Below are 25,474 nucleotides of genomic sequence, written 5' to 3'. Positions count from 1 at the left end.
AACACACCAGCACTCATCTGATTGAATATCAAGATTAAAATCCCAAAAACCTTGGAGGAAAGTTCAAATGATCGAGCCTAATCTTTAAAGAATTCTAAGCCTGGTCGAGCATGACCCAGTAATAAATGGGTCTATCATAGGTCTAGAGTCTCGACGTTTTCTGGACTGACTTAGAAGTTGGGCTAATGTTTGCAAAGGTCGATTGTCGAAGTCCATGAACCCAATGATGCGGCTTTATATATATATATATATATATATATATATATATATATATATATATATATATATATATATATGGCTAATTTGGTAAGGGAGTGTTTGAGAAATATGGTTGAAATTATGTTTTTTCAAATTTTTAATTTTTTTTATATTTTTAATTGTTTTTTATGTTGATATTAAAAATAATTTTTAAAAATTAAAAAATATTATTTTAATATATATATTTTTTAAAAAATATTTCAAATCACTTACTATGCTTTCTAAATGTCATGGAATGTAACAGGAGAAGCGTTTTAAAATCTTGCTAAAACTAGCTAAGGTGGTAAGAAAAACATTGCGTGTGCAGTTAATTACTTGGAAATTTGTGATAATTGATGATCCGATACAATCTCTTCATTTCTGATGAGAGAGCTAGAAAAGGCGAAATGGTTCATCATTGCAACGCTCAGGTTACTGCTGACTGTAACAAAACAATGCATTTAATGAAAGAAAATCTGAGAAAATGACAGACACAAACATCAACACTCTTGTTTAGTCACAAATCTCATGGAAGTTATTTATTATTTTGGACAGTGAGTCTCATTCATGGGTCGCTCTCTAATCACCATCTTCAAAGCAACATCATGTCATAGTAGATTTTCTAAGATATTTATGTGATTTTTAAAAATTATTTTCTTATGTTTATTTATTATTAAACAAATTAATCAATAAAAAATATATTCCATTAAAAAAATAATAATTTCAACTTGGTTTTTTAAAAAGTAATATTGTGGAATGGACTTTTCAGAGGATGATAATGACAAATCCACAAAGAGATTGATAACTGAAGGATTATAGATAACATTGCTAGAGAAAGGAGCTTGTAAGTCAATAATGGCGTTATCCTCGAATTAAGATGTGGGGTCCTGTAATGAACAAGTATCGGTTGGCAACGTCGGTGATCCAGAGATTTTCCCGCACTCGTAGTTTTATGGTAATATACATGATTTTGAATCAAATTATTGAAACGCGATGAAATTCGTTTGAAGTTTTTAGAAGCTATAGAAGCATTAGGGTTAAAATTTTACAGTTATGATAAGTCAGGAAAGTCTTAGTATAAAGCTCATAAATTACTATTTAGAATTTGCTATATTTTACTATTTAGGAAAGTCTTTTTGTGATGGCCATTCTTGCCTTTTTTTTTGGGTGATGTTTTCTATCTGCAGTTGATAAAGTGAGCCAAGGAGCCGAAGTAATAGATAGATAGGTGCATAAAAAATCTTCAAGAAACTATAATATGGAGCTGGCGTGGGCATTCGATTGATTAAAAGAGCAGAAGTAGCGAAAGCAGATGCCCAAACAAAAAATTTGCATTCAGCCACACCATCTTGCCCATGAGTATGGGGACAAGAAATCCCATGATGAATTCCAAACTTCTGCAAGTAAGAATGAACATGCAAAAAAACTCTACGCCCAATCTGATTAATTATAAGCATTTAAGTTTCCTGTCAAATTGGCACTCTACGAAGGAGTGAAAGTAAGCAAGAACTTGTAACACATCACTCCTTTGATTAATAAGATATTGCCAAGAAAAATTGGTGCATTCATAAAAAAAAAAGAACCAAGAAATTATAACGTTCTCCGATGAATGATAAAAAGGGTGGAGGACCCTAGAAATCAACATGAACTAAGGATAATGGTTCATTTGTAAGTGATCCTGTACCAGGTAGAGTAATCCTACTAAACTTCCCTAAGCAATATAAAGTACATTTTTGCTTAGATACTTTTAGGGAATTAGAACAAGGCAACTGGATATTCTTGATAACAGATCAGACTGATGGAAATTGCAGACTTCCCAAACCCGCCTGCCAATCCTCCAAGCTGATTCTCACTCTGATGATGGCTTTTGATCCTTGTTGAAGTGACGGTAGTGCGATCCAAGGAATTCGATAGATTCCATCTTCAGCTGGTCCTTTTCGTAAGGTTTTGTGGGTTCTCTCGTCCTTTATAGAAAAATAATTAGAAATAAATTGAAAAAAAGCCACCATCATCTCTACTAAATCTATTGACAGAAAGCAATTGTTTTTGCATGTGGAACATGTAGGATATGTTTCAGATTGAGCTTTTGGAATCAGAAAGGAAAATGATTTAAGATGATTTATACACAAACCATTGCCATTACCAACCAAAACCTAATCATTACCTTTGTACTCTTCAGAAATCTACAGACTTGCTAAGTCAGGAGTTTTGTGATGAGTAGCAGCAGTGTTTGGGAACCAGTCAGAAGTGTTGCTAGAAACAGCCATATTTGCCCCAAGGGTGTCATCGTCCTTGTCATGAGGCTTTCTGCACCACTTTGTAGCGTGATTGCGTAAGCCACTGATTTGACGAGATGACTTAAAGAACTAGCGATTGCCTTTATTGGTGGACTACTACTGTTGGGAAAATTTCATGTTCCTCTGATTTGTGGTGTGAACAGAATTGATGGATGGCTCTTGTCTTGCAACATTACCACCAGAATTGATAGAGGTTTTAGAGCTCTTGAGAAATATTTCATGAGCAACTTACTGCCCCGATGGCTCATGAAAAGAGACATGATCCCTTCGAGTAGAAACAGCAGTGATGATAGGATGATACTCTAGAGGAAGCAATCAAAAAATATCGGCACTAAATTCGGCCTTACCAAGAGGCATACCTGCTGCAGCTAATTCATCAGCAATCAATTTTTCTTCCTTCTGGACTTGAGACGTGATTTTGTCTGCCGAGGTGAGCTCTTGCAATGTCAGACGTAACTGCACTTGCCGAGCACTGAAGCCTGAGCCGAAAGCTTGAAGAAAGAGCGTGCCAAACATCATAGGAATCGTCTAACCAACTGTAAAAATAAATATATAAATATTTTTTAAAATTTAAATTTAATAATTCATATGCGAGACATTAATTGAAGTTGATGTCTCAAGATATCAATAGATTGTTAGAATATCAATAAATTATTTTTTTCAAGATTGTTCCTTAAATAAGTTAGGTTGTTAATCTTTTAACATTATAAAAATATTACGTCATAAAACCGAAGAAAAACTTAAGGAAATGATATGAAAATCAAATTTATTTTACCACAAATCAAGTGGCCCTCGATAGAGAACAGGACCAGGCTGCGTGGCTCATGCACAGGGCAATTAATGCCAAAGCAAAATCGAAATCGACAGACGCCAACTACTATACTGTTCGGTCAAGAATTTCGTAGGAATTAATCTTTTCTCGTGAAATGGAGTCATTATCTCACTAATTACCATGACAAAGCTTGGTTGTTTTCTTGTAAGAGATTTGTAGTGTAGCTTCTTTCAAGGTTTTGACTTTTGACAGGTCTAAGCCTGCAGAGTTTGTTCGTTTGTCTGAGACAGTCATGAAAGTCCAGCGTAGCTCCCCTTGGTTTTTTTTAAATATTAATTGATTTTTGAGTGCTACAATTACTGTCGTTTGTTTTAAACACTTTAAGATTTTCCATGAAAATTGGATATCGTCTTTATCACTCTTAATTTTAATTTTATATTAGATTTTCCTATTTTATGTATTTTTATTTATTATATATATATATATATAAATTAATTTATACAATTATGGGCAAGGAAAAAAGTGAATGTATCGGAGTTTATCAATGATCGAGGAATTCAACCTAAACAAAGGTTTTTTTTTCTTAAAACTTCTATTCTTTTTTTATTTTTCATGAGAAATTCTATAGAAATTATGGTTTATAAATAATCTAATTGTAAGTTAAATATTATTGTTAAGGCTTCAATGTCGCGTTTCCATGATATTTTTGGATTTTAAATTTATATTATTAAAATATTTATCATTATCTATCAAGTGCACTTCATTGTATCTAATAATACCTTTGAATGATTGACATTTAGAGATTATACATGCTATTTTTTTTCTTATGATGCATGTCATGAATTAAATAAAAGACCTCTATTTAATTTGTGCGGTTAATTATCTCGTGTAGGTAACTTTAATCCACTCGAGAGAGGGTTTTGAATAGATCATAATATTTTATAATCAATTTGGAAGATAAATACTTGATAACATACTTTAAAAATCATTTTGGCTAGGTTAAGTAAATCAAAAGTCTTAGTATTTTCTCTATCAATTAATTCATCTTACTATCATATTTTTTTTGTTTAATTTCTATTGGCTTTTCTATTAATTCTATTAATTGTCTTACACGTATTCATATGCACTTAATTTTAAATAATTTAAAGTTGGAATAACTTTAATAGCTAATAAATAGAGATATAGTCATTTTATAAAGAATAATCTCATTATTTATATGGTATTACTCGAAGTAATTAGTATATTTGTTATTAAAGCTTTATATAATTATTAATTTTAGGGTCTATAAAATTAATTGGGTGTACATAAAATTAACCGTAATCCATTTTATTTTTCATTTAATTCACAGACAGGCGCACACTTATATAGGATTTTGAGCAATTAATTCATAGATATTAAATTCATAACGAATCATTTGGAGGAACTTGACTCTATGGACAACATTTCCCTTAGGTAATGCAAACTTTTCCTCGAGAACTGCGATCATATTAATATAGGATTTCGAAACTTCAGGCAAGAACTTTTGGATCCATTTGGGATAAATCCTATTGCTAGACTTTGCAAATAGAAGAACAAACACACACACACACACACACACACTAGTGAATAAATATATGTATCTACAACTGTATTAGAATCGTCAGATTATTATTAATGTAAAACCTAACCCTTCCAACATTAAATTAACATTATCTCCACGTTGCTTGTCGTGAAATTATGTTTAAATAGCCATGGCACAAGGATTAGAAGCTTCAACACCGAGGCAAGAACTTAACATCAGCTATAAATAAGAGCAAGTGATTAAGCATGCATTGGAAATCTATCAGAGATAGGTTAAAATAGTTTGCTTAAAGAAATGTTTTGTAGTCAGTACTGTACAAAGAGGCGAGTCAAACTCACTCTCCATGAACTCTTCTTAAATAACTTAAAGTTGATTAGAACTACACAGTTAACATCATCTATTGCTGGTAACATGAAAGTTAGGCAACATTTGATCAAAATTGAACGATTGCTTCTAAGTGATATCTAGGGAAATAGTACTTGAAGTCCTGATCTAACTAAAAAGCAACATGCTTCCACAGTCTGTAATTTCATATATTACAATAAATACTGAAAGATATGGGATTTTCGATCACGGTGACGATCCACAATTCTAAATTTTTATTTTTTTATTTTTTTCTTTAAACCTTTTTATTTCTTCAATTATAGCTTTTTATGCCCAAACTAATGACCAATTTGTTTTTAATGAGGTACAAAATTGAAACAAATTAATGGGATCAAAGTGTAAAATAAGGAGAAAACTAACGGCGAATCTAAATTTAGAAAATTTTTTTTCATTCTCATACTTTTCATTTTTTTTCTTTCACAATCCCTATGTTTTCTAAATATTTTTATTTTGATTCAGAATCTTATTTTGCTAACATTTGTCCCTAAATAAATTTAAGAGAGATAAGAGAAAGTGACCAAAAAATGATAAAAAAAAATAAAAATTGTAAGTTTGATCACTTTTCAACAACAAAAATCTTCACTTCTGATGTCAATAGATTCAATTTAATAAGGAAAGTTTGACGATAATTGTTTCAAAATCTTAATCTTATCTAGAGAAATAGATAAAGAACAAAAAATTTTTGATTTATTTTGCATTTTTAAAATTACATTTAAAAAAACCTGTATATTTAAATTTTTGTTTTGAATTTTTTTTTACAACCAACATCATAATGCCCGTTAGATAGCTAGAAATTACTATTTTCTGCCTGTAGTCAAGAAATAACCAAGAGTCCACGCTACTTTATTTTTGTTAGAATAGTAAAGACCCGATGATAGTATTGGGCTCCATGTCCTTTTTAATTAACAATCATAGAGAATAGCTAAATAATTTATAATTCTCCCAAATTAGTGCAAATCAATTCAAGTTGTTTTTTATTTATTTATTTTTCCCATAAAAAAGAAGAAAGATTGAGGCTGTTCTGGACTTTTGGGGAAGTTTACAAGGTATTAAGCATGTAATTAACCACCTTAATCAAATTTGGAAAGATCCTATAAGCAAGTTGTAATACTAATATCTCAAGGGACCCGTTGGCACCCCTCTTTCTGTCACTGATAATAACACTGTCCCTCACTCGGTTGCAGTACGACTATGGCCTCTTGTTTTTTCTCTCAGCATTTTGTTTGCTTGAGAGAAAGAGGATTCAAAATCTTATGGGCATTATCATTTTTTTTCCTGATAAGATTTGTATGCATGCATGCCTACAAATCTTGTTCGTTATTTTGAAATCATGAGGAACCTTTAATTTGTTCTTATCTGAATTCATCTAGCCCCATTACAAGATTGAATTGCAGGCATGATTTTTTTTTTTTTGTTTTCTATTACAAGCTATTTCCAATTGTTTGATTCTCAGACTAGATGGGTATATGGAACTACAAATATTTCACGTTCAAGAGATCGTAAATGTCTTTAATAAAACGTCGACCAATTACATCTTTCACTTTGATTAATTGCTGATTTCTTACGATGGAAAATGTAAGTATTTCCCTCTATTAATACGTACTCTCTTTAAACGGAGTGTTTTGATTTGAATAAGGAATCTAGACAGACGTACAAGGAGGATGTTTAATAGTGTGGTAGCGGTTATTTTTTAAAATATTTTTTTTAAATGAATCAAAATATTTTTTATATTTTTTAAAAATTATTTTTGATATTAGTATGTTAAAATGATCTAAAAATACAAAAAATATTAATTTAAAGTAAAGTTAGAAATTAATTTTTTTTTAAACGCTTTTAAAATATAAAAACAAACAGGCACTAAGACACCAACATTAGCACTATGGAATCTCAATAATTTTTTTAGAATATAGTTGGATTTTATAAACTTTAAGTTTTGAATTAAACATTTTTGGCATAAATATATTATAGAGTTAGTAGCTTTCAATCAAAAGAAGAAAAATCACATGGGAAGACACATGAAATACAAGCATATAGGGTTGTAGGCTCAATATTTGTGCTCTTATTATTATAGGGACGAAAATGCTGCAGATGCCAAGGATAAGAGTATGAGAAACAAGCCAAAATTCTGTGCTGGAATTGTACCTATCAATCGATAACGACCATCTAATTTAAAACCAACGGCTATGAGTTATCATCAACCCCATCTGTCAGTGCTTTCAATGGCCGATCTTGCTCCGTCAAAGTGGTTACACGTGCGTGTCTGTGGTTTATGTTGCATGGTATCACCTCTCATGGTCAATTTTTAAATATACCTACTCATTTATTATACTCTGCTACTCGCTGGAAATCAGCCCAAGAACATTTATAACACAATGCCGTTGAAGAAAGCTCCTTCAATATAATAGTGGTTCATTTCCCAAACAAATTCATTAATTAAAAGCTTATTCATGCTTTATTTTTACGTTAAAATCATGTTTTTAAAAAACATTAATTTTTGTATTTTCAATTAATTCTTTAATATTTTTGAATGTTTTAATATACTTATATAAAAAATTTTCTAAATTATTTTAATGAATTTCTAAATAAAATTAGTTTAAAAAATAATGCTATTTTTTTATTAAAAAAATGTATAGTTTAATGTTTAAATGTTTTTAATTAATCGAAAGAAAGAAAGTGAACTTGGGATTAAAAGTAAGGTAATTTTATAATTAACACTTCTTGTTTTTTTTTTTTTGAGAAATCTTGTAAAGTAATTTCAAAATCGAAATAGTTTTATGTATATCAATGTGTAAACGTAAATCGTTTGTTCTGTGCTATAAAAAAAATAACCAAATATAATTTTCCATAAATAGCAAGAGCAAGTTAGAATCCCTTGGGTAGTTCTATTCACCGAGAGAAAAGTGATATCAACCCTAACAGTACCTTTCCATGATGGCTCGTGAAAGCTTTCTACACATGTGCACCCTTACCAGAGAGAGGGAGAGAGCATGGAATTTTTTTTTAACATTAATTGCTCTACACAAATTTAACAAAATATGAAACAGAAACTTATATACGAGAAGTAATTAAGAAGCATCATCTATTAATTAATACTTTTTAATCTCATTTTCAGCTTCTAATGAAGTTAAACAAGGACTGATTATATCAACTTCATTTCCTAATGAGGATACACAACAAGGAGTAGAAGACGAATCATCAGAAGATGCAGAAGAAGTGTAAAATGACAAAGGAGAAGAAGGAGAATCATGATGATGTTGCGTAGTACTAGCAGTAGTGATAGTACTTGAAGAAGAAGAAGAAGAAGCCATAGCAAGACCAACAAGCAAATCTACAAATGCACCAATGATGTACCCATGATTGCTCTTTCCATTCACCTTCAAGTAGCAAGACAAAAGCTCTTCAAGACCTTCCCAGTCTGTTAATCCATGAGCTTCAACCATCTCCTCCATTGACTTCTTGAAATCCAAATAAGGGTCTCGAGACTCCATTGACAATACCACACTTTCTTTAAATGGAAACTCACCACCTGCCTTAGCTTCTTCCAAGATTGAGTTTGTCTCCCCTGGTTTAAAGAACAGCCTCTCTGACCTTAAGCCTTTGATTACTGTCTCTATAGACTCACCAGCTCCTGACACATCATCTGATGCTGTTGAGAAGCTAGCTGACTCACAGGAGTTGGTGAACCATGACTCAGGTGTAGTACTGTCCACCACATCAGTGTTAGTAGCATCTAAGAAACCTGGGTTAATGGTCTTGAGCATTCCACCACTAGTTCTAAAACTAAAAGAGAGGGTTCTTGGTTGCTGACAATAGGCAGGCCAAGGCCATAAAGCTCTTGATGAGTGATCCGTATTTGCATTATTCTTGGAGAGAAAAGGGAGCTTCATTTTCTTGCCCACCAACTCGTTTGTTCTTGGTTTTTGCCTAAAATGTATTGCTTAAGAGGGAAATGTTATAAGTTGGTTCAAAAGAGTTTTGGCGGTGAGAGTGTAAATTTTTTGAAAGGTTCTTGATGGGTTTATAATTCAGAGAGGCAGGATTATGAGAGCAGATTTTGAAGAAGTGGTCATGAATAATTAAGGAGAATAAATGCAGAGAGGAGAGTAGAGAAGGAGGGAAAGGGGAGCTGGTTGGAGAGGGTGGTGGGGACTATCAAACTTTCTATTTTGTGTATTAAATTTTTGGGCTTTTGAAGTAAATGTCGTTCAGTTGAAGTCATTGAATATTATCGTACTTTTATTATTATTATTATTATTATTATTCAATAGAGTTATCTATATTTCTCTGTCACAAACTCTTCCTTTTCTAGGTTCTTGTAGTTCAATTACGTGACCTAGCTAAGCTTTGTTGTTTTCTTCTGTAAAAACTTGAATATATTTGAATGTTGAAAGTTTTCAAATAGTCTAATAAATTACCACAAGTATGTATATGATAATTGCTGAGGGGTAGAATAAATCATTAAATTAATTACACTACCAGAATTTTAAATTTACTACTGAATATTTTATCGATAGTTACACACTTAGTCTCTCATGATGATTTTTACCGATGGGCTAATAGATAATTACTGTTTGAAAAAACTTTTCGCGATGATTCCTGTTTAATCTATAATTCTATTGATAAAATAATTATCGTTGGATTTATAGATTAAATAAACGCGTTAAACAAAAAATTTACTTGATTCATTTTGTCAATATATCCCTATATGAATATGACATATCACCGATAAAAAGACTATATATATTTCCATCGATGATTTTTTTAATATTATTAACGGAATCAAACAGTTGGTGATTAAAAAGTGACACTGACATTTGCAATAATTCTTTTCCAACTTCTTGAAATATACTAAAGAATTTAATTTGTCGGTAAGCGCATCATTAATGTTTTAAAAATATATATATTTTTAAAATCTATTAAATAGAGTAGAAAATAATTAAAATAAAATAAAAATATTCATTACAAATTTAAAAATTTATCAGTTCAAATATAATTCATTTGAAATAGAAGGGTTGAAGAAGAAGGATGAGAGAACAGGTCTTTGCCGGGACCGTGGGGCCAATAAAAGGGAGCACATGTACCACTTATCTGTGATTTTAACTCCATGTATAATCGGAAGAGTTTGATAATCTCAACATTAAGTCGTTATGTTTTAGCAACAAGATAAGTCATCCGAGCTTCAACTTGTTGGTCTAAATGATGATAAATTATGCGAATCCAACAAAAATATACACCCAAAACCTGATCTAGAAGGATGATTATTGCAATGTCATACAAGTGCGATAAAATAGAGACTCCACTTGGGACTTACTTGTAGCCTAAGCTTTGTTGTATGTTTGATTGTTATGTTTTAGTTTGGTTGGTCTGTGCATTTGTTGTCAACATGCATTTTATATACAAAGCTCATGCATTGTATATTAGTTATGGATTAATGCTTTCATGCATCACATGTTTTAATTTTTTAGAGCACATATGCTTTTTGGTTAGGTGGAGGGATTAATGGTTTACCATATAATTATTGGTAAAGGTTGTGGCTCGTAAAACACCAAATTCAGATATGAGTGCTTTCTTAGTAATGGTAGGCATACATGCCTTAACTGTTTCTTGCAATGACTCCATATTGTCCTTACGAGGACTATCACTAGGCAGATTTGAGACATTTTTGAGACCATATAGAAAACCTACTCATGCTCACTTAATAAATAGAACATATCCTTAAGGTGTATGTACCATCTATAAATTGTATCAAAGAAAGCCTGGCATGTATCATCTAGAATTCTAGGATTTTTGGGTGGTAAAAGGTTATTAAATAGATTCTATAAGAGTCTAAGCAATTACAAATTAACTAAGATGGATATTAATTCCCTCATTAGTGTTATGATGACATCAAGTTCACAAATCTATAGATGACAACATTGTCACTCTCGAAGGGTGAACTTATATTTAATTTACCTTTTGTTTTTGAAAAGCATCTCATATTTATTTACTTTTCAAGTTTGCTTGGTTTTTATTTACAAGTGAAATATAGATCCACCCCTACAAGCCAAAACCTTAAAATCCACAAACACTAAACTTAGAAAAAAGGTTCATAGAGAATGAAGAAATGACACAGTTGGAAGCCTAACAAAGGGAGATGAAAAACATGAAGGGTGATATTGTTAAGCTCACTGGTTTGCTCGAACAAATCTTAAGATCTAGACCTAAAGAAGGAACTTCTACTCAGCCTGTAGTTACCGCCCAACCTGTACCTAAACAAACAACTCCCTTCACTTTTATTCCATAGAGTTTGGAGGCAATTAACACATCGCCAAAACCCAGTTTAATACATATTTTTCATTTTCTTAGTCAGCACCAATTATAGACCTGAATGTTGAAACCCATATGGCAAAGGTGATAAAAAAAACAAGGATTTTGATAAGTTGTCTTCTATTTTGATAGGAGAGATTAAAGGCAATTAAAAGATCTAATCTGTATGATCTAGTGAAAGCCGCTGAAATGTTCTTGACTCCAAACATAGTGGTCTTTAAGAAGTTTAAAGTGCTAAAATTTGCTAAATATACTTGTACGCAATACCCAATAACTCATATGAATAAGATGACAAAAGTCATCTGTGATGAGAAACTCCTAATCCATTTTTTCTAGGAAAGCCTGGGTGGTGCTGCTCTAAGTTGGTACATGCGGTTGGATAACACTAAAATTAAAAGATTGAAAGACCTAATGAATGCCTTTGTCAATTAGTATAAATTTAACATGGATATTGCACATGATAGAATGAACCATCAAGATATGAAAATGGGCAACAAAGAATACATATTGAAGGATGCTTAGATGTAACATAGAGTAACTACTTAAGTGAATCCTCCACTGCTAGAAAAGAAGATGGTTAACTTGTTTACCAACATGTTGAAGACACCATACTTTGAGTTCCTAGTTAGAAGTGCAGCCTAACACTTTACTGACTTAGTGATTATGGTTTAAATGATTGAACAAGTTATCAAAGCAAAAAAAAATAAAAGGTTTATCCATGAGTTCTAGAGTTAGATGGAAAATGCACAAAAACTTTCACCGGCATTCCTGTAGCGTCCGCTGAATTTCTCATTGGGATCATTGAAAACAAATCCAGGATAGCATGAACATTCATAATCAGTGCCCGTTCCTGAGCAATAACTGTAGAAGTCACAGAAACCATAAACATCATACTGATTATTCAATGCAGACCACTAAACATGTACACTTCAGGTAGTTTTACTCTCAAAACAGTATGAATACAGCTTGAAAATCCCATCAGCATCAAGTGTCGCACGAAAAATTATAGTGTTGTTCTCACAGGAATAAGAACTGCTTGCAAATGAGTGTACTTATGGTTCAAATTTGTAAATATTGATAATAGCCGTTAATTAAGGTAAAAGGGAACAAGTCAAATTTATGAATGATAATGGTATCTATTATATTGTCACCAGATCATCTTTAATGTCGCACCCAACATTGCGATGACCTTTATGTTTCTAGAAAAAAGAACAGATATCTGACATGTTCTTAGAGGGGAAAATGTCTAGTTTAAAGAGTTGTCACCTAGTATTATGGTAATTAGAAACCATAACTGGTTAACAGAGATTCTATGGTACACGACTGGTTACGCAAAAGAAAAGATAATATCACCTCTTAAGTGTTTTACCTGAGGTACGTTGCATTACTTGTTTTGTTTTGAATTCTTATCCTTTTATTATTTAAAAGTTTAGAGCACTACCTGGTGTTTTGGTCACTAGGAACCTTAACTTGTGAATAAATCTTGAATAAGGAGACTGATTGTGTATATGAAAAATAATATCACCCCTAATACACCATACCTAGAGTAAGTTGCACTTTTTATTTGTCTATTTATTACTAAACCTTTATTGTGTTTTTCTAACTATTGGTTTGTCTATTGGTTAAAACATATTTACCTCTATGAGGTGTATCATGGTTTTATATGCCAAACTTAGCAATTTTAAAGTTAAAATATATTTTATTATATTATAGTTTTTTCTTTTCTTTAATACCACGAATAAGTTCGTAATTTTCAATGTTAAAAGTAAAGAAAAGAAGAGATAGAAGGGGGTTATTTTATTTATTATGGGCTTAATTTGTCTTTTTCAATATTAAAAATACATCTTATGTGTAAGTTTCTAAATTCTTATATAAAAAATAAACAAATTGGTTTTGTTAGAATTTTTGAAATTTAGGCCAAGTTCTAATGAACTTTAAAAACTTGTTATAAAATCCAAGCATCCAAGCAAAATATTTTTGTAATTTGTTTTTGTAAAACGCTATGACAAATAAAAAAAATGCTATTGTATGATAAAAAAATTGGCTTTTCCTTTTTGTCAAGAAAAAAACAAAGGTTTCTTTTTACACAATTCCAAGATATTAAAAACAGTTGTTTTTTAAAGGAACTTGGCCATGATGCAAATTGAAAAATGTTGTTAAGGTTTTTTGCTATTTTCATGTTTTATTTTTATCCATTTATCTAACAAATGTTAAAATAAAAAATTATGCATTATACACCCACATCTCTTCACCAATTAACTCACACACCCTACAATCATGTATATTTACAAAATCATCCCTAAATATCAATCAAGGTCATGACAAAACACATAAAAACTCTGAAATAGACCTTCTAGAAGAGGTTGGAAAAATCCCAAATGGTTAAAATATGGTGTAAGAGTTGATGCAACTTTAGGAAAGATATTGGATTTGCCACAACAGTGGTGGTGCATGTTAGTCATGCGCCACCACTATTGTTAGCGTTTGGGCTCACACTTTACCGCTCGTGAATGACCGACACTTGATGGATCAAATAGATCTTCTCTTTCTCTTTACGTTTATACCAATGGTGAGTGTTACCATTATCTGCAAAAAGAAACACACATAAGGAATGTTTCAATTTATTTCCTCCTCTCTCTGTAAATCTGCTTCTCTCTCTCTCTCTCTCAAGTTAGTCTCTTCCTCTTTTCCTTGGTGTTGTTTTCGTGGTTAAAGCGTGGAGGAGAAGATGTTAGTGATGTCGCAATGGTTTGAAAATCCTTGGTTGAAGGAGAGATGTTGTCAGTAGGTGTTGGAATTGTTGTCACCAACTATGTGAGGAGGTAGTGGAGGAGGAAACAACGGTTAGTGACCATTGTGAGGAGAGGGGCGACATTGCAGTGGAAAAATAGAAGTAGGGAGTTATGGTTGAAAGATGATGTGACCGTTAGTCGTGGGTTGGAAGAGATGGTGATGGCTCTTATTGTTGCTGGCGATGTAAGGAGATGACTTCGGCTAGAGCTGGTGAGAGGGAAACCATGAGTGAGAGAGGATGAAGATGACAAGTTTGTGTTCTTCTCGAAGGAGAGGACCTTATTCTTTTTATTTGGTCTTTTTATTTTTTTGAAAATGTGAGAATGTGTGTTGAATGGTGCATGAAGAGAGAAAAATTCTTGTGTTTTTCTGTGTGGCGGTCATGTTTGTTTTTTCTCCTTTTAGGTGAGTGGTCAACTTAGAGGGATGGTTTTGTGGTTGTTTTTTTTACTTGGTTTAGTGATTTTTGGTTGTTTGAAGAGTGTTTTCTTAGGGTTTGTTTTAGGCTAAATCTCTCACTAATTTCTCCTCCTTGCCCTTTTTTATTTATTTATTTTTGGCTAATGCTCCCTCTCATATCTAAGATTTCTCAATATTTATAGCCAAATCTTTTCTTTTCAATTGCATGTTCCTCATGGAACTGGATTTGTCCTCATTTTCTACTATGTCTATTTTTTTTTTATATTTTGATTTTTTTTTTAAAAATTACAACATCAACAATAACTCGAAACGTGTTAATAATTAACCACATTGAAAACTAAAGGATGCTAATGCATTAATATATATATATATATATATATATATATATATATATATATATATATATATATGTATATTTTTTTTTCTTTTGCTATTTTTAGATTTTAATCATCATTGCAGCGAGTGGGGTAACTGGTGAGAAAAAAATAACCATAAAGAGTTGACACAATGTTAGCTGTTGTTTCAACAAGTTGAGTATGATCGAGAACTGCAACTAGAACTTGATATCAAAGTGAAAAAAAAAAATGTACAAACCCAACTTTCGAAAGAAAAAGATGAATCAATCAAACAATTCTAAACCATAGAAAACATTGGCGTACTTGTCTAACCCTCCTCCTCCTCCTCCACCGTCATCTTTATCGTTGAAGAAATACTTATCTTTGATCTTCAGATAAGCATGCAATGTCAACAAACTATCTGAGCCAGCTTGATGACTCTTCCCTATAACCCGATCCACTCCCAATTCCTTACATACCCGATCCAATCCACCATGTAAATTCCCACAAAACCTCATTATGTGCTTTATATCATAAACCCTATCTCCAAAGTACACCCTCACTCTTTCGAAAAACTCGTTTAACTCCTCAGGCAGCACTTTCTGAGTCAAACATTTCACCAAGTAACCAAAATCATATGCACAGTGAAACGTTACCCAACTCACTGAGTGATTCAGCACCAGCCCACTCGACATCATCAACTCAGCGAATTTCACCGAATCAATCCCCAGCTCACGATTCTTCTCGAAATCAATCCCTTGTCGCCTCAATAACTCCACTGAGTCATGCGCATGTGCATCACGCGCCACATCAAAATCCCTAAAATTGAACTCCCAAATAAACCCAACATCTTTAAGCCCTAGATCGGGTAAATTCCCATCCTCGTCGGCGATCGTGAGTCCGATTTGGATCAGGTTTAAGAGATCAACGTTTGCTTTGAGGCTCAAGTAGTGCGCCCTGGGGCCGCTATGCCGATTATACGGATCTCCAGCGGCAGGACGGACAACGATGCCAGGAAACTCCGTGTCCATTGAGATTAACGGGTATCTATCGATTTCGGATCGGATCAGCTTAAATTCTTCTTCCAAGTTGTCTGCCCAGACAGATCGGATCACGACAGTCTTCGCACGTTGCGGCGGCTGTTCATCGGAGTTTGACATGTTTTGGATCCGTTTATAAAAAAGGGCATTAAAATTTTAAAATTCGGGTCAGGATGGTTAGGGTTGCTTTTTTCGGGTTGATGTTGATTGATTTTCTATTTATTTGAAATTTCCCTAGTCGTGGTTTTATAGGGAGATGAGACGTGGGGTGGTCACGAAGGGAGGCGGTTTTGCTGTTTAAAAGAATCAGAAATGGGGGTACAAGTTGGTAAAGCGAAACGTGCAATATAATTATTATTTATTTATTTATTTTTATTAGCCTGTCCATATAATTAGAATTCTTTTTGTTTGGGTTTAAATGATGGAAAAGCCAATGAATTGGAATTGGATGTGGTTGGTGTTTACTTGTGTTTTTTTTAATTGTATTTGGTTAATATTTTAAAATAAAAATATATTTATTTGAAGAGATAAATATAAGATAAATTTATCTCTAAAATTGTTTTGACGGAAAGTATATATTTTGTTTCGAGATACTAATCAAATACTTTATTAAAAAAATATAAAATAATAACAAAAAAAACTACGTGATTATTTTCAAATAATTAAATACTAGTAGTACTATGTATTATTTTTATTTCATATGGGAGTAAGTTTTATTAAAATGATTATTTTAGAAAAAGAAAAAATGAGTTTTCTTTATAGAATTAAAATTTATATTTTATATTATGACCGCTAACCTACAAATTATATTATACTTTAAAAGATGTGGAAAAAACACTGTGTATCTATTGTGAATATAAACTTATTGTATTGTGGACCACACTGTAGACATAAAATGTTTGTACTGTGAATGATATTGTAGCACCATAAAAGATGTTGTCTTTTCTGTTTTTTATGATAAAACCTGTTAGATCTGGCTTAAATCGTGTTCAAAAGATGCTAGGTCTGGCTTGACAATGAGATCCAATACTTATAATCTATAATCACACTAGAATTAGACAACTAAAATGTAAATTTTAGTTTTTATGCTTTTAAGTTAAAGTTAAGCCTTTTCTCGCATGACTCTGACCTTTTTTATTTGATTATATAAATAAAGTTATGAGATTTCCTAATCCTATCAAACAATCACATCTCTAATGCTTTGTACAAGTCTTTCATATACCATGGGATTCTTCATCAGACCTCATGTGTGGTTGGAAGGATGGAATATCTTGCTCCTGAATATGTATACTTTGCCATCACCATGGAGAAAACTTATGTTTACAACTTTGGTGTTGTGGTGCTAGAGGTGGCCACGAGAAGAAGGCCAGTCGATGATGATGGAAATGTGATTGTTGATTGGGTCTAGGATCTCCAGGAAAAGGTAAAAAAGAGGTCGTAGATGCTGAATGACCATTATATGTTGGGTCATGTTTCTAGTAGGATTTAATAATCTAGGTCTGGCTGCATCAAGACCCATAAGTGTAGGGTCTTGTTTCCAGCTAAACCTATTAGTATTGGATTTAGCAAGAATCAACAGTTTGTGTTCGGCTATCAAACCCAATCTTTATTGGATCTAACATGGCCGCTAGATCCAATACACTTAAAAGTTTTTCTGTTTTTTTTATATTTTTTGTATATTTTTTTAAAAAATTATTATTTACTCACTACAAAGCATATATCAATATGCTAGTCATAGATTAAAGATTCTTTCGATTAAATAATCGAGGGGGGATGTACAATGAACTTTGATGCTTGGCTTTTGGTCAAGAAAAATTGTATCCTTTTCAATGATTGTAGAATATAGTAATGGGAAGTGGTGATACTTTTTAGTTAAATTGGATCCATCGACGTCTATTCACACTTCCTCAGAATCCAATTAAATTTGGCTGTCTCTAAGCCATCAAGAAAGCATAAATTGCTGATAACAAAAAGCATAAGAGCATTTTCAACCCAAAATAATGAGCATTGTCTCAGGATGTGTTTGGGATAGACTCGTACAAAAAAACAAGAAAAACCAATTTTTTAATACTAGTTTTTTAAAGTGTTTTTTATTAAAAAAATATGTTAAAAAAATATTTTTTTTATTTTTTAAAAAATTCTTTTTAATATCAGCATATCAAAATAATCTAAAAATAGTAAAAAAAAATAATTTGAAACAAAAAATAAATAAATAATTTTTTATTTTAAAAATACATTTCAAATAAAAAACAAACAAGATATTAATTTAATGTTACATACAGTTAAAAGAAGCATATCATTCTGACTTGGATCTCACTTTATTCTTCTTTTTCTTAAAGCATAGGGATATTAGGCTATTCATGAAATTAATCATCCCCATTTTATAAAACTAATGGATGAGATTAAACTCATCCCCACTCTTAATTTTGCCCAACCACAAGAACATGCTTCCACTTTAACAAGTCTACAAGAATCTTCCACTCGAAAGTTCAAGCTCGACAATCATTAAAAAAGAAAAAGAGAGAGAATACACATCGGAATGGTCATTTACAAGTCGGAGATGACTTGAATACCGTGGGCTAAAAAACAATTGTAGTGATAAATAATTTGTTAGGTTTCCCAATTGTTTATTTATTTTATTATATATTTTTTGTTTTTGTTGGCAAAAATATCAGTGCATGCAAGTATGCAACGTATAAAGGTCAAGTCATGATTCATTAGTTTTGAAGCAAGCAACGAATCAAAGGTGGAAAATAAGTTGAAGCAAGCAAACACCTCAAGATCTACTACTGGGAAAAAAAAATAAAAAAAATAGAGGTTTCCACTTGCCTTCTCCTTTTGGATTCACTCCCCTTTATCTACAACTCCAGCCTTAGAAGTTTCCTTCGGTACCTAACCGTTGATTTTCAACTTTAAATTGTTTGGGTTAATAAATCCTTTTTGGGTTTGAACAGGCAAAATGTAATTGAGAAAAAAAACATACTAACTTGTAAGTTTCTAAGTATATACTAGCCCGTCCAAAAAAATTTAACATACAAAAGAGACGCTCGAGCGGTAGTAGTGTTTACAAAGAAGTAAGAAAAACTTGATACTCGAGTTATTGACTTGACTGCATCTAATAAGATCATGTAATCTGACTAAAACCTTAAGCAAAGATAGCAAATGAATCACAAAAAAAAAAATTTGATAATAATTAATCAAAACAAATGAGCCAACAATACCATATCTGGAATGAGAAAAAAGAAAAAATTGTTTGAGAACTACCGTCACTCTGATTTAAACCATAAGCAACGATAGTAGACAAATCATTGAAAAAACACATTTTGCAACAATTAACCAAAACAAATAAAGCAATGATATCATATCCAAAATGAGAAAAAAAAAAAGATCGTTTGACACCTCCCATCACTCCATTGTGAACATTGTTCACCATCAAAGAGATTGCTAAGACGATGCAAACCTAATTGTAAAAGGTTGTATGACGACATCGGAAGAAGTCGTATGGACCGCTAGAACAATGCATTAGAAAAGCAAACTAAATGAAACAAAATGAAGTGAGCACTCACTTATATTCAATCAATCTGTTCTATCTAAAAAAATTATAAAGAAAGAAAAAAAGCAACCTTGGACGAACTTCTTAAAGCTGAATTAATTTTTAAAACTTGCAATCCTTGAAATTCTAAACATGAGCTTAACCAAGAAGCCTAAATCCAAACTATTTAAATGTTAAAGGATGAAATCATGTAAAAAGGCCAATCCATAAAAATTTGCAAAAGAAAGAAAGAAAATCAAAAGAATAAAGATACAATCTAATAGGAAAAAAAATTAATGGAGGGTGAAATTACAAAAAAAAAAAATCAATTCTAAAAAATCATCTCAAATTACATAAATAATAATTAAAAAAATAAGAACTAAAATTGATAAAGTAAAAAATTTAATGAGGATTAAATCAAAACAAAATTTTAATTTCACAAACCATTACAAATAATAACCAAAAAAAGAAAAACTAAATAAAAAGAAGAAGTCAAGGGGCTGATTTGAAAGGTTAAAGGGCAGGGTTCAAACATCAAGGAAGAGAGAAAAAAAAATGAATGTCAACTCTAAACTGGACTTCTTCTTGGTGCATACTCCATAGGACATGCCAAGACAAATGGGATGCCACCCCGAAATCAGTAGCACACATTATTCGAAGACAGTGGAATAGTTGACGCGTGCTTAGTGTATTTGTTTTAAAAAAATACTTTAATTTATTAAAATACTAAATTATTCCTAGCTTAGCCAAATAACAAAAATAGAAAAAGCTACACAATAGCAAAATACCCTTTTACCTAAGGTTTAAGATATTAAACTTCAAGGGTAGTTAGATATTTTTATTGTTCTAATCAAAAGAAAACGTTGAAACCCCCCCCCCCCATTATCTGTTAAAGTCTTTTTAGGGGTAAATAGATTATTTTATTATGCGCATGGAGATGAAAACGCTAAAATAACTATTAATGGCAAGTCGTGAACAAGTCAACTCAGGACTCGGCAAATCAAGGGTCTAGACCAGCCCGAGTTTAAAAACAAATAAAGGAATGATTGATTAGACCTTGACCTGGGAAAAAACTTGGGTCGACCCTTGACCAGGTCAACTCGAGATAAAACACAGGTAAAAATTTCATTGATTTTTTTAATTTTTTTTTGTCAAAACAAGGTTGCTTTTATTCCTTTTTTTAAAGAAAAAAATTAGGTTAACTCAGGCTGACCCTCTCGATTTGTGACCTAGATCTTGTCCAAGGTCGACCTCCAAGTAGGGTTTTAAAACTATGATAATAACAACTTTAATCCTTATCTTGACTCAGGTCAACTCGTGTTGACCCTCCCGACCCGTGACCCAAGCATTATCGCGGGTCAACCGCCTAGTTAGTTTTTAAAATTATAATAATAAGTACTTTTATCTTTACATTAACTCGGATCAACCTGTGTCTCCCAACTTGTAATTGACTCTTATATCAAGAGAACCCCTGAGTCATGTTTTAAAATTGTGATAATAACCACTTTTATTTTTATATTGACCCAACTCAACCTGAGTTAACTCTCTCTCCCCATAACCCGTGGCTTGTCCTAGGCCGACTCTTGAGTTGATTTTTGATACTATAATAATAGTCATTTTTATCCTTACATTGACTCGGGTTAATGATTAACTTAACTCATAACCTAGACCTTGTTTTAAGTCAATTCTTAAATTGAGTTCTAAAATTATAATAATAATAACTTTTATTCTTATATTTACTTGAAAAAACTTAGGTTGATCCTCTCAACTCGTGATCTGGATCTTGTCTCTAGTCAACTCTGAGTTAGGTCATCACTCATCAATCAAATTGATAAGTCAATAATAGAAGTTTGGGTTAAAAAAAATAAAATTGACCTAACTTAACCTAAAACAAACTTGAGTTAACTCACAGCTAGAGTAAAACCCATTGATGGTTTTTTTAAAAAAAATTTCTCATTTTGATTCTTTTAATTTTTTTTTTAATTTTCTATGAAAATCAATATAATCATTTTGTAAATAACAACCTTTAAACAAAAAATTAGGCAAGCTTATCCTATTTTTTTTATTAAAACAAAATTTTTTCCATTAAAACAGCCTTAGACAATATAAAAATTAATTTTTACACTGACCAAAAATACTCCAATCAACTTTTAAAAAAAAAATTATCTTTATCTAGAATACCCAACACTTAACGCGACGGAGGAAATTGTAAAACATTGGAAGGCACCTGTTCTTCTCGCTTGACAATGCAGTTCAGATGCTGTCTTTAGGTTCTATAATTTATGCAAGCACGGGCTCCGATGATAAAAAGATAGCCATTCCACGGAAATCGACGCCCAGAGTCACTTGCTCACAGTAGAAGGCTTCATTACATTCACAAAAGGCACATTGCGAACACCCAAAGGAGACCATAAAGGTAAGTATATGCTCATGATGCTAAAACAAAACTACTGCTTGATGGGTGTTTTTAAATATTTGACACACTGATAAATCCCATTAATCAAACAGCATCCCTTAATACAGTTCCATGAAATAAGACAGACAAAATGTCAACGAAGCCATGAAAAGGTAACTGGAGAAACTTTTTTAGGGCATTCCCCAGAGACCACCACTGGATTATAAACTACATGTTGCATATTGCAAAAACAATATGCTCCATTATCTATATGACCCCGGAAGCTAGAAGTAGGTACCCTCAGGAGGCTGGACCAGCTTACGGTTGTGTGGTACTGCCATCTCCTTCTTCAGCTGTGTCAGTATGTCCTCCATGGTGTACTCTCGCTGCCAATTTGCAAGAAGTCCGAACTTTTTTGGTTCCACCTGCATGAATTGCATGTTATCAGCTTCTTACCAAACAAAAAAAATTGGATTAATAATGCCCACGATTATGATGCATAGACCAAAGTGTTGGTAATAAACCAAAGTATTGGATGAATCAGAACCATGGGAGTGGAAAATGGGGTTTTACACATTAGCATCCAAATATCATGATAGAAAAAACCACTCCCACAGTCCAATAATATTAGTCAAGTAAGCAAAAAGATTAAAAAGAAGATATTAGTTAATTTATAAAATTAGATAACAATTACGTTCTGCATTCTACCAATAGATTGTTTCATTCCCCACAAATTAATTAGAAATTCTATTTCCCCAAACTTGGAAGTACACTAATTTTTTTTATTGTTTTGCATGATGAACTATCACTTTGGGATGGATGAGTACATAATGTAGCCAGAAAGTTCCACGGCAAGAATCAAACTTGAGCAATCAGTACAACATAGAATAAGATAGATAAGCAGAAATGTGCTACTATACCACTCCGGTTTCATGGTTAACACAAGTCATATTGATCCGTGAATGAAAGCGAACACTTGGTGGTTTCTCCGGGTAATCTTTATCACAGAAGAGCTTTAACTGATAAATTCGACCTTCATGTACAGTCTGACATAACAAAGAAGCCATTAAACTTGTAAGGCATCCAGATTTGTAGAAGCTAAACCCACTAACACATGCCACAAAAGATTGATTCTGCAGTAAGCTTCCACCAAAAAAAGATTTTCTTTTTCTTTTTTCACTTCAATTGTTTGAATAAGGAAGCAGTTTAAAAGCTAACTCCTTGTTTTTAAAATTGTTACATTTTAATCTGAATAAAATTGTTACATTTTATTCTGAATAGTTCCCCCTTTATTTCAGAGATTTCCCCAAGCAAACTAAATCAAACAAATTTAAGCCCGTTAGCAAATCTAGCATCACTTCAAACATGTAATGCACAACACTTTATCAATGGACACAGATACAGTAATTATATTCTCAAAGTTACTAAAGAATAAAGCAAATGAGCTCATTGCCATGATTAATGAAAGCCACCACCTATACTATAGGAGTTTTTTCAAAAAAACAAAAAACAAAACAAAACTGAGTATGACATGTTATAATGAATGACACCCAAGATTGTGCAGTCTAAAGCAAACCTATCACTATGCTTAGCTCAAAACCAAATCTTATGCAGCTGCATAGCAATAACAAGTCAAGAGTCCAACAAATTGTTAAAGACCCTATCTGTTGCATTACAAAAACCACCAGAATTTCAGGCCTTTAGGAACACCAAACCTAGGATACATACAGATGCTATATTTCTTTTTCTGTGTTTGAAATAAGATCATTTACTAGGCCAGTGGCATTCTCAAACAGACTGCATATACATGCAAATGCACAAGCATAATGTCTCATCCTATGGATAGTTTTAACAATTATGAACATAAATATCAAGAAATTACATTGTGAGGACCAATTATAGTGCCAGTCCAAGAGCGCATGTAAATGTCATCTCCATCATCCATTCCATAGCTTACTGTGCCATCCCCAATGCCTTTTTCTCCACGTTCAAGTTCCTCCAGCAATCTGAAGTTCCGAGGGACTGCATAGAAACTTAAATAGTCAATATCACCCAATCTTCTACATCATCAATGAGATAAAAAGCAAAATAATAATAATAATAATAATAATAATAATAATAATAATAATAATAATAATAATAATAATAATTGAAATGCTAAACAAGTTCAAGCTCCAAACAAACTGTAAAACAATTAGAGATTTTTACAAAGATACTACCAAATTCCATTGTTTTCGAACACATAACCTTCATACAGTAAAAAGCTCAGTTGAAGAGATAGAAGAATCCACTTAATAGTTTAACTCAACAACTAGATATTCTACAAATTTGCTTAAAGTATGATATGAACACGAGCCTGCACAAGTACAGCCACACCTCAGAATCCACCAAGCAACGCCCGATAAGTGTGAAAACACCATTATAACATTATTACCTATATCTTCCGGCAACCTTACAGCAAACAGCTCCTCGCCAATTATCAATCTATAACAATCATAGACTAAGTCCTGAACACGTTGAAGTGAATATGTTCAAAAAAAATTTCATCAAAAACATAAAATTTCAGTTTCCATAAACAGACTGATTGCCATGATAATCAAGCAGATTAGACCCATACACAATTGCAATCACCCAATTTGAAGAACCCATCAATTTTCCAAATAAAAACAATCGAGAAGCAGATTTAATTAAAAAAATAACAATAAAACGCAAGATAAATACAACCATTACAGGCTAACGACAGGTACCCATAATCCCAAATCAAAGAATTGAACATAGCCCAACAAAACACACAAGATGGATAAATAACAGAATCCATAAGCTATCAAACAAAACGCAGAAGTCAAAGCCGGCGGATCATTGTAAAAAATCGAATAAGCGACTAACCCACGACACTGGATCCTCCTGAGCCAAACGTCATGGATGGTTTCACTATTGAGGCTCCTGTTTGTCGGTGTTGATGAGATCTGGTTGAAATGGAAGAGCGAATACGAGAGAGCGAGGAGTCAGAGAAAGAGAGGAGAATCTTGGGAACAATGAAGTCGACTTGGCAAAGTGGAGAATAAACTTTGAGCAATAATAATAAAAAACTCTGGCAGGCTCTGCTCGGATGGTTGCAGACCGTTAGATAGTATGGTAACTTATGTTTTTTTGCCAAATTAGAAAGAAAATACCATTTGTTTAGTAAAATAATTTTTGTTTTTTATATTAAACTTGTATATAATTTTTTTAAAATTTAATTTTGTGAGAATTAAAATGATTTTTTTTCATCCATGGAGAATTATTTTTTATTTATTTTACATGTAAAAATTTATTTAACAATAATTTTAACTAAATATATATTTTTTAAATCAACTTTTAAATCTATAGTTAAAAGTATTTTTTTAAATCTATTTTTTTCAA

The 25,474-nt window shown here is 32.2% G+C and overlaps 3 protein-coding genes and 1 long non-coding RNA gene across 5 annotated transcripts; all 4 read right to left on the bottom strand.

The window, feature by feature from the left end:
- Positions 1-1,744: 1,744 nt before the first annotated feature.
- LOC133676576 (uncharacterized) lies at positions 1,745-3,042 on the bottom strand. Its single transcript, XR_009835630.1, has 2 exons — positions 2,402-3,042; positions 1,745-2,201 (listed from the first exon to the last, which is right to left on the bottom strand). It is a non-coding gene; the product is annotated as an uncharacterized LOC133676576 (long non-coding RNA).
- A 5,295-nt stretch (positions 3,043-8,337) lies between these two features.
- Positions 8,338-9,138, bottom strand: LOC133677557 (transcription repressor OFP13-like). Its single transcript, XM_062099636.1, has one exon. The coding sequence runs from the start codon at positions 9,136-9,138 to the stop codon at positions 8,338-8,340; it is 801 nt and encodes a 266-aa protein (XP_061955620.1).
- A 6,169-nt stretch (positions 9,139-15,307) lies between these two features.
- Positions 15,308-16,451, bottom strand: LOC133676830 (probable CCR4-associated factor 1 homolog 11). Its single transcript, XM_062098594.1, has one exon. It carries the CDS (start codon positions 16,263-16,265, stop codon positions 15,390-15,392), a length of 876 nt encoding a protein of 291 aa, XP_061954578.1. The 5' UTR covers positions 16,266-16,451; the 3' UTR covers positions 15,308-15,389.
- Positions 16,452-22,114: 5,663 nt separating this feature from the next.
- Positions 22,115-25,148, bottom strand: LOC133677719 (ubiquitin-conjugating enzyme E2 variant 1D). 2 transcript variants are annotated; one of them, XM_062099850.1, is made up of 5 exons: positions 24,959-25,099; positions 24,507-24,579; positions 23,955-24,094; positions 22,993-23,118; positions 22,115-22,497 (listed from the first exon to the last, which is right to left on the bottom strand). In XM_062099850.1, exons 3-5 carry the CDS (start codon positions 24,015-24,017, stop codon positions 22,357-22,359), a joined length of 330 nt encoding a protein of 109 aa, XP_061955834.1. In that variant the 5' UTR covers positions 24,018-24,094; positions 24,507-24,579; positions 24,959-25,099; the 3' UTR covers positions 22,115-22,356. The 2 variants fall into 2 exon arrangements, with proteins under 2 accessions (XP_061955834.1, XP_061955835.1); XM_062099851.1 differs by lacking the exon at positions 24,507-24,579 and having other exon boundaries at positions 24,959-25,148.
- Between the last annotated feature and the right edge of the window lie 326 nt (positions 25,149-25,474).

Source organism: Populus nigra, chromosome 17 (assembly GCF_951802175.1).
Source record: "Populus nigra chromosome 17, ddPopNigr1.1, whole genome shotgun sequence".
Lineage (NCBI taxonomy): Eukaryota > Viridiplantae > Streptophyta > Magnoliopsida > Malpighiales > Salicaceae > Populus > Populus nigra.
Note: the sequence above shows the minus strand (reverse complement) of the source record. Positions and strands in the feature narration are given on the sequence as shown.

Coding starts and splice junctions, on each gene's coding strand:
- LOC133676830 (XM_062098594.1), bottom strand. CDS start 16,265: ATGTCAAACTCCGATGAACAGCCGCCGCAACGTGCGAAGACTGTCGTG.
- LOC133677557 (XM_062099636.1), bottom strand. CDS start 9,138: ATGAAGCTCCCTTTTCTCTCCAAGAATAATGCAAATACGGATCACTCA.
- LOC133677719 (XM_062099851.1), bottom strand. CDS start 24,992: ATGACGTTTGGCTCAGGAGGATCCAGTGTCGTGG. Junction 23,119..23,954: donor CTATAATTGGTCCTCACAAT/GTAATTTCTTGA, acceptor TTGTTATGTCAG/ACTGTACATGAAGGTCGAAT. Junction 22,498..22,992: donor TTAACCATGAAACCGGAGTG/GTATAGTAGCAC, acceptor CAATTCATGCAG/GTGGAACCAAAAAAGTTCGG.